This window comes from Vombatus ursinus, unplaced genomic scaffold (genome assembly GCF_900497805.2).
Source record: "Vombatus ursinus unplaced genomic scaffold, bare-nosed wombat genome assembly UNPS02005286.1, whole genome shotgun sequence".
Lineage (NCBI taxonomy): Eukaryota > Metazoa > Chordata > Mammalia > Diprotodontia > Vombatidae > Vombatus > Vombatus ursinus.
Window position 1 is genome coordinate 13,707,848 of NW_020945064.1, and position 9,382 is coordinate 13,717,229.

The following is a 9,382-nucleotide window of genomic DNA, read 5'->3' on the forward strand; positions in this document are numbered from 1 at the left end:
CCATGTGTGGCCTTCTAGGTCCTTGGGTTCAACCTTTTGGCTGAGTCCAAGTTTTACAGACCAAATCCTTTTTTTAAGGGGATTTGTTCTGTGAAGTTTGGCTTTAGTCAAGGAGCTGCACTTGAGGACCTAGAGGTCCTAGGTCCTAGTCCAACGTCTTCATCCAGAGACTTCTGAAAAATGGCCACCCACAAAACAGGAATCTTCAAGTCAATCCACATCCATGCTATATTGGTTCAGTGCTATTTTCTATCATAAAACAAGCATTTCATTCTATGTGTAAATAGCCCAGAAGGTCTAGTTTTGCCAAACAACCCAACTCTTAGACAAGTGCCAAACACAAAGAAACCAAAACCTTCTTACCTTCATTGCAAGGGCGATCAAGGCTCCCTCTGTTGGTTGGCCCATCACCATGTTCTTTCTGATCACGGCATTGTTCGCTACGCAGCCAGCCTGAAAACCAAGAATTGTCGCGGATCAATCTAGCTCAGGCACAGGCATGGGAAACACTAGTATATGACACCCTGCTATAACTTCTGATACAGAATTTTTGTTTCCTAATATCAGTTAGATGTCAATGTGGCGGAGTGCGGAAAGAGTTCTTGGAGTCAGGAAGGCTTGGATTCAAGCCCTGCCTTTGACTGGGTAAATCACTTAACCTCTCAGTGGCTTAGACAAGTCTCTAAGACTAAATTGATGTTTCCCAATCAGTGTTGATACAGGGTATTTCCTTACTAGGACATTTTGGTGTTAAAGAAATCCAGGTCTGCCTCTCCTCCCTTCAAAAGAAACAATCCAAAGGGGCAGCTAGGTGACTCAGTGGATAGAGCACCGGCCCTGGAGTCAGGTTCAAATCAAGCCTCAGACACATGATATTCACTAGCTGTGTGACCTTGGGCAAGTCATTTAACCCCGATTGCCTTAAAAAATGCTAAAAAAAAAAAAAGAAAAAGAAAAAAGAAAAAGAAAGAAACAATCAAAGAGCAAAGCTGAACATCTAACGGCTCAGGCAAGCAATGTCTGAGACCTGCCTTTGTCCTCAGGGGGTTTATGCTTCATCTAACAGAATAAGACTAATACCAATTCACATTTCACCAAGGCTTTAGTATGAAGTACTCTCTTCACAACAACCCCATGAGGTATGAGTTTCGTTATCTCAATTTTAGAAATGAGGAGCTGGGCTCAGAGATGTCAAGTGTCTTGTCAAGGAGTCTCACAGCTAATTAGTGTAAGAGCTGGGATTCAGAGCTAGTCCCCAGACACCAACGTCTACACTCTATGTGTATGTTACTGCAACACTGCCTTGGCCGCCAAAGAGGTGGCTCTTCTTGCCAAAGCCGACTCTCCCTCTACTTGTACCCTTGATCCCTTCTGCTCCCATCTCCTTCAGCAGACTGCCCTCACAACTATCTGCCCTCTCTCAAATCAGTCAACAGACATTGGTTCAGTGCCTGCTATGTGCCAGGCACTGGGGATACAAATACAGAAAAGAGAGACAATCCCTGCCCTCAAAGAGCTTACAATCTAAAAGAGGAAGACAACACACAAAAGGAGGCTGAAAAGCAGGTGGGGTGGGGAGGAAAGAGCAGGTGCCTGCTTCAAGAGTGTGATGGAGAATTCCAAAGGAGTGTAACTGGGTGAGAAAAGAAGATGCGGCTGGCCTTGGTGCTCTCCTTAAATGGAGGTTTGGGGAGGAGCTCTCCTGTCCAGCCTGTAATCAGAGGGGTGCTGGGGCTGAGGCATGAGTACTATGGCTTATGTGACTTTGCGGGATGATGAAGCTGTGTCTAATTTCTCTCTGTTTAAAATTGTTCCTTTCCTACTGTGTATAAACACTTTTAGGTTTCTCCTACACTTCAAAAAATATTGTTATCTTTCTTCCTTTTCATAGTCAAACTCATAAAAAATTGTCTACACTTAATGTTTCCAGTTCATCTTTCACTTTTCTCTCCCTTGTGATGTGGCTTCCAACTTTGGCACTCAACTGAGACTACTCTTTCCAAATCTCTAGTCCTCTCTTAATTGCCAAAACTGATACTGTTTTCTCAGTTTTAAGCATTCTTGATGTCTCTGCAGCATTTCACACTTTTGACGGTTCACTCCTCTTGGATACTTACCTCTTTCTTTCATGACACTGCTCACTCCTAACTAGAAGATTGTTCCTTCTCTATCTCCTTTGCTGGATTGTCCACAATACCCTACCCCCTAAAAGTGAGTATCCCACCCCTCAATGCTCTGCCTTGGGCTCTCCTCTCTTTCCTGTATACCCAATGATCTCATCATTTCCCTGGACTTAATTATCAGCTCTACACAGAAGACTCCCAGATCAATGTAGCTATCCCTGGTCTCTCCTCAGTGCCAGTCCCGTATCACTAGCTGCTTGCTGGAAGCTCCACCTTGAATGTCCAGTAGCCATCTGAAATTCAACATTTACCCCCAAGTCTACCCCCCTCCTTTTCCAAACTTCACTATTTCTGTTGCGTGTACCACCATCCTTTTAATTACTCAGCTTTGAAACCCTGGAGTGATCTTTGACTTTTCACTCTCACCCAATAGGCATAATCAGTCGCCAACTCTTGTCAAGTCTTCCAAGATATCTCCTGAATCCATCCACTTTGCTTGTCTTCATTTGCCTTGCTACCACCCTAGTTGAGGCCCTCATCACCTCTCACCGAGACTCCTGTTATATTCTTCCAATTGGTCTCCCCTCCTCAAGTCTCTCCCTTCTCCAGTCTCAGCTCCACAGAGATTCCAAAGTCGTCTTGTTACTAAAGTCCATGTAGGACCACATTGCTCCTCTTCTCATTAAGGTCTAGTGGCTATAGGATCACACAAAACCACTTCTGGCTTTTAAAACTCTTTTCAATATGCTTCCAGGCCTAGGATGCATTACTTACATTCACTGTTCTATAGTATTATAGAGTCCAGCCAAAATGGCACTTGTATAGTTTTGGACACAGTACATTCCATCACGCATCTGCCATCTCCATGCCTTTCCACAGGCTCCATCTCATGCCTGCACTGCCTCTCCTTCATATTTCCACCTCTTGGAATCCCTAGTTCAGAATTCGGCTCAAAGGTGCCCTCCAACATGAGAACTTTCCTGATTCCTCCTAGGCACTGGTACCTAGGGACTTTTCATTTCTGTCTCGATATCTTGCCTGTATAGTACCCTGGCACTGTACCACAGCGCCTGGCAAACAGTAATTACTTAATAAATATTGGTTGTTTGAACACTCACACAGGAAACAATTAAACGCCAAATTGTATGACCTCGAACATAATGTATGGGTTGTACTTATGAACTTTATTGTAGAATATTTAATTAGTAACTTCCCATTCATTCTCACGATTTGTAAGGAATGAGGTATCGGTTAGTTCAGGTTTTTGTAACTTGTTTTGTGACACACTTTTCATGATAGTAAATAATGCCACATACCCTATTGTAGACAAAAGCCTTCTGTCTCAGCCATTACTTTCACTGATAGCATATTTCTATGGCACTTTTTGGTTCATAGGATCCTAGGATATCAACGTGGAAGGGAGCTTGGAACTCACTGTGCTACAGCAGCCAGAGAGCTGGACTTGAGAGTGGGGAAAACATGAGTTCTGGTGCTTCCTAGCTATGTGACCCTGGTCAAGTCACTTAACTTCTCTTGGGCTCAGTTTATTCATCCGTAAAATGGGGATAACAATGCCTGCCTCATCTACTTCATGGCATTGTTGTAAGGATCACATGAAATCATCAATGTGAAGTATATTACAAACTTTAAAGCACTAGGTATCAATTGTTGTTATTATAATAATAATCTAGTCCAAAGTTCTCATTTGCAGATGAGGAAAGCCCAGTCTGGTTAAGTGATTTGATCCAGGTTACATAGGTAGCATGTTTACCAAGTGCCTACACAACCACCCTACAGGGCAGGCCATACAAATACTATTCACCTCATTTTATAAGCTTGAAAGTGAGGGTCAGATAAAGCAAGGAAAGGTAATAAATAATTATACAGTGATTAGCATGGATCAGGAACCAAGTCAAGCGCTTTTTATAAATATTATCTCATTTGATTCTCATAACAACCCTGGGAGGGAGGTGCCCATTTTAAAGCTGAGAAAACTGAGGCAAGTAGAGGTTAAGTGACTTGTTCAGGGTCACACAGTTAGTAAGTGTTTGATTTGAACTCAGGACTTCCTGACTTGGGGCCCCATTGCCCCACCCTCAGTTGACTGAGAAAGGGGACTGACTTGCCTGTAGTCTCCCAACTACTAAGTAGCAGAGTTGGAATTCGAACACAGATCTTCTGACCCTGGGGCCAGCACTATTCCCACCATATCTCCCTATCTCCCAGCTTCAGACAGAGTTCCCCTCCTCACCCCTTTCATGCTTACCTCTACTAATTTTCCTACTGAAACGTTAGAAAATTCCTTTATGACTTCATTCGACGGTAAAAGACACACCACGCCTATTCCATTATACCCGACGCCGCTCACCTAAGAGAGAGAACGAATCATAGGTCACTACAGAGCTAGCTCACGTATTCGGGTAGCAACGTCTGCGGCTTCACCCCATCCCCTCCAGTCCTGGGTTTTCAGAGCAGAGGGGAGGCGTGGCGATAATAGACGAGAACACGAGGAACTTCTCCAGCTGCGTCCTGACTTCACGCACAGTCTCCTGAACTCTTTCCCCCTACGTTTCTTCCAATTGAAACAGACATGTTTAAAACTCATTTTTATTTTTTCATCACTAATAATAAACAAGAGGCAATATGGCGTAGCAGGGAAACAGATTATCAAAAAGATATGGGTGCAAACCTGGCCTTTGACACATCCTAACTGTAGGACCCTGGGCAAGATCTTAACCTCTCTGCGCCCAGGCAACTTTTTAAGCCACCAAGTTACAGAATAGTTGTAATCTACATCAGAAGTCATACGTCTGGACAAAATGAAACAAAAACAAACAAAAAACAGACACTTTGTCTTACAACTCTGTAATGTGCTTATCATGTAATGTATATCATTATATATTATGCATTATATTATATATAACAATAATATAATATAATATTGAGTTATCTATAATTGTATCATATTCCACTACTAGACTGAGAGCTCTGTATCATCTAAATTAACTGACTACAACTCCCAGCATGGTATTCTTCACACAGCAGACTTAACAAATATTTATTTTTATAGGGGGACTGGCCCATGAGGTCTCAGTCCTAATAGCACGTATAATATTACCTGCCTGCTGCCAATCATCATGGAGGCTTGATAAGCCTCCTTCTAGGAATGTGCTTCACAGATGGTTTAGGTAGTCTGTTACTGTTTCCTGCTGGCTTACTGGGTGGTGACAAAATTGCCTTTTAACTTGCTGTTATTAAGCTGGAACTGAGTGTGCGATATAAAAGGCCTAAAAGACACACAATTTGGGGGCAGCTAGGTGGTGCAGTGGATAGAGCACTGGCGGTGGAGTCAGGAGGACCTGAGTTCTAATCTGGCCTCAGATTAACTGTGTGATCCTGGGCAAGCCAACTAACCCTGATTGCCTCCAAAAAAAAGATACACAATTTCTCTCTCTCTTTCTCTCTGTTTCTCTCTGTGTGTCTCTCTCTGTCTCTGTCTCTCTATCTCTGTCTCTCTCTCTGTCTCTCTCTCTGTCTCTCTCTCCTCTCCCTCCCTCTCCCCTCTCCTGCTGGCCAGTGCCACCTTCCCTCCCCAGCCAACTACCATGTGGCCATGACCACATGGTACTGACCCTGCTTGTTCTGTCTGTATTGTATTTATTCTTTCCTAATCTTTAGTGAATGAGTATTGGAGACAGAATGGACCAGCTACGAACAGATTAAAAGAAACCTTCAGAGGTCCCCTAAGCAAGCTGAGCTGGTAGCAGTAGTAGCTGAATCCAGTGAGGAGCCAGTCCTGAGGAGCGACCCGATTGACCAAGCCCAGCAGTGAACTGACTTGGTAGCTAAGACACAAATTCCTGCGAGCAAGAAAACCACCCTCTCATTGGCCATGCCACATCCAGAACTGAACTTAGTGTAGGCGATGTGTGGTAGCAACCCCTATAAGCTTGAGCCCACTTTTCCCAGGTGGCAGAATTTGCTTTAGGTCTAGTGAGAGATTACACTTCATCTCTTGCTATAACTTCTCAGTAAATATCCCTTTGTAAAAGCTAAATTTATGTTAATTGATTAAATGATATTGGGGAGATATTAACTGGAGACTGGTGTGTGTGTGTGTGTGTGTGTGTGTGTGTGTCTGTGTATGTGTGTGTAGGGGGAGAGAGGTAACAAAGGAAAGGAACAAGCATATGCCGAGCACTATGCTAAGCACTTTACAAACATTATCTCATTTGATGCTTATAACAACCCTGGAAAGTAAGTGCTATTTTATCTCCATTTTATAGATGAGGAAACTGAGGCAGTCAGGTGAGGTGGTCACAGAGCTAGTAAATGTATGAGGCTATATTTGAACTCATGTGTTCCTAACTCCAGGCCTGACATTTTATCCACTGAGTCACCTAGCTGCCTTTGCAGGCATGACCACACACTAAATAGGGGCTCAAGATCAATAGTACACTAGCAATCACACACATACCTCTTGACCCCTCAGAGTTCTGTCTAGAACCCTGAGAGGAACAGGAACTACATTCTCTCTGGGGCCCCGATTTGCTACTCTGAGAATGGGTCGGGAGATGTATTGTACGTAGTTCTTTATAGTAAAAAAATTCATAGATATTATCTCATTTTGGTACTCAAAATGGCCTCCTTTGTAAGTTAGTCATGTAAATGTTATTATCCTTATTTTACAAATGAGAAACTAAGATTCAGAGGTCAAGTGATTTGTCCAAGGTCACACAGAAAGTAGGTGGAAGGGAGGAGGAGCCAACCTAGACCTTCTGACTCTAGGTCCAGCGCTTTTCTCATCATCCCATGCATCTTCTTATCAAGTCCTTCTCCCAGCAATGGACAGGGCTAGCTTTGCCCCACACCTTATAAATCGGTGTTAGGCTTACCTCTGCCCGGAGGCCATCAGATGTTACCAGCTGAGTTACCGTCATTTCATTGGCCGTCAGGGTACCCGTCTTATCTGAACAGATGACATTGCAGCAACCTGGTGGGAGAAAATTGCTCATCAGAATTTACAGAGTAAATAATTCAACAACTCTCAGGACAATGATGCCCTGAGGGAACGTCTATAAAGTACCAAAGCATCCAGTAAAATTTTACAAAACCCGCACTCACAGTCAAACCATTCATTAAGAGGTATGTTAACAAAATAAGTGACTGATGCTATTTGTCAGTTTTGAGAAACATCAGCCAATTCAGCAGTCAATGTTTCAGAGAACGAATCTGCATTACACCCCAACGTATGTTAACTTCGGGGTGGGCAGAGACCTTACCTAGGGTCTCCACGATGGGCAGCTTCTTCACAATGACTCGCTTCTTTGCCATCCTCAGGACACCCAGAACCAAAGTCACCATGACAACAATGGGCAGGCCCTCTGGGATGGCGGCCACAGCCAGGCTGGATTGAAATGATAAATTGGGGTCACCTTTTAGTCAATGTGTATTGCTCATCATATCTAGGACCCATAGAATTGGGAAACTGGTGAAGTTCACTTTTGGCGCCCTCGGCTCCCATTTTCCATACCTTGCTCTTCCTTCTGTGTTATGCTCCTCAGACCTTAAGAACCTATTGTTCTTCTGCACTCTCCCCCAGTCTGCTTCTATACTTAGGAGCAGTGTGACCTTGGACAAGTCACCTGACTTCTCGAGGCCTTGGTTTCCATATCTGTAGGAATAATATTTATACTATCTATCTTACAAAATTATAAAGTGCTTTGTAAACCTTAGGGTCATATAAATGTGAACTATTGTTGTTTTTCTCTTGGACATATTTTGTTGGACTCTTATTTTATCTGTGTGGCAAACTTTGGGTCTTCCTGCCACTGATGCTTACTCTCTGTGTGACCTTGGGGAGGTCACAACATCCTTGAGCCTCTGTTTCCTTTTCTCTAAAATGAGAAGGTTGGATTTCACAAGCTGGCCTCTGAGGCTTTTTCTAACTCTAGGCCTGTGATCTCAATATCTTGGAGTGAAAACTGATGCAGAATGGCAGCTTATCTAATCTTAACCTTATAGTCTTAGGGGGCTGGTGGCACTAAGGGGTTAAAATGTCTTGCTCAAGGTCAAACAGCCAGTATGTGTCAGAGGCAGGATTTGAATGCAGGTCTTCCTGACCCTTAGGCCAAGCCTTTATTCCGATGGTGCTCATTCTTCTCCTTCCCTAACATTCTGCTCTGATGCCTCATCAGGGGGTAGAAGTGACCATCAGCTCTTGAAGAGTAGGCCAGTACGTAGGAAAGGCCGATTCAGGCAGAGCCCAACATGGCGGAAAGGCTTCAGGCATTGGCCTGCTGAGGGATGGTGTGACAGCTGTCTGAGGAACAACCTAACTCAATGCACAACAATTATATAGATATAGATATGTATGTCTGTATATGTGTGTATGTATGTAGATATATTTTATGTATTTCTATCTACATACATATTATATATATATAATGTCTCTGAAGAAGGAGGGGAGGCAAGAAGGCAGAAAAAGGGGAGGAGGATGAGAGATGAGGAGAGAGAGAGAGAGATGGAGAGACAGTGGAAGAGAGAGAAGGGAATGGAAGGAGGAGGGTGAGGGAGGGAGGGGGGAGACGGAGAGAAAAAGAGAGAAGAAGAAGAAGAAGAAGAAGAAGAAAAGAGAAGATTAGAGAAGATAGGAGAGGACAGGAGAGAGAAGGGAGGAGGAGAGGAGGACAGGGAGGAGAGAGGAAAGGAGAGGGAAAAGAGGTGAGAGATGGAGGGAAATAGCGAGAACATTAATTAAGCACTTCCTATAGGCCAGGCATTGTGATTAGCACTATGAATAAAAATACAAGTAAGTGAGAAAGTCCCTGGGCTTAAGGAGCTTCCATTCCCATTGGAGGAAACACCATTCTAATAGGAAAGCCAGAAGATCTAGTCCAGTGCCATCCTTTTACAGATGCAGAGACTGGAGGACAGCTGAATTTTTCTGACATAATGATTCAAACCATATTATAGAACGGCAGTTCTAAAACCTTTTTTTGGCATCATGGATCCCTTTGGCCATCTAGAGAGGCCCAGAGACCTCTTCTTAGAATTATGATTTTTATATGCATAAAATAAAATACATGGGATTACGAATGAAACTAATTACACTGAAATACAGTTCGCAAAAATATATTTAAAAATGTATTAATATAATCACATTTGATCCTCACAACAACCCTGGAAGGTAGGTTCTGTCATTATTCGCATTTTACAGGTGAGGAAACTGAGGCAAACAGAAGTTAAGCGACTTGCCC

At 43.3% G+C, this 9,382-nt stretch overlaps 1 protein-coding gene across 1 annotated transcript in view; it reads right to left on the reverse strand.

The window, feature by feature from the left end:
- Positions 1 to 9,382, reverse strand: part of ATP2C2 (ATPase secretory pathway Ca2+ transporting 2) — a 110,423-nt gene that overhangs the window by 32,767 nt on the left and 68,274 nt on the right. Inside the window, exons 12-15 of the mRNA XM_027847169.1 lie at positions 7,406 to 7,530; positions 7,019 to 7,116; positions 4,390 to 4,491; positions 364 to 453 (exon numbers count right to left, since the gene is read on the reverse strand). Coding sequence (XP_027702970.1) covers positions 364 to 453; positions 4,390 to 4,491; positions 7,019 to 7,116; positions 7,406 to 7,530 — 415 coding nt within the window. The remainder of the gene's footprint in view (positions 1 to 363; positions 454 to 4,389; positions 4,492 to 7,018; positions 7,117 to 7,405; positions 7,531 to 9,382) is intronic.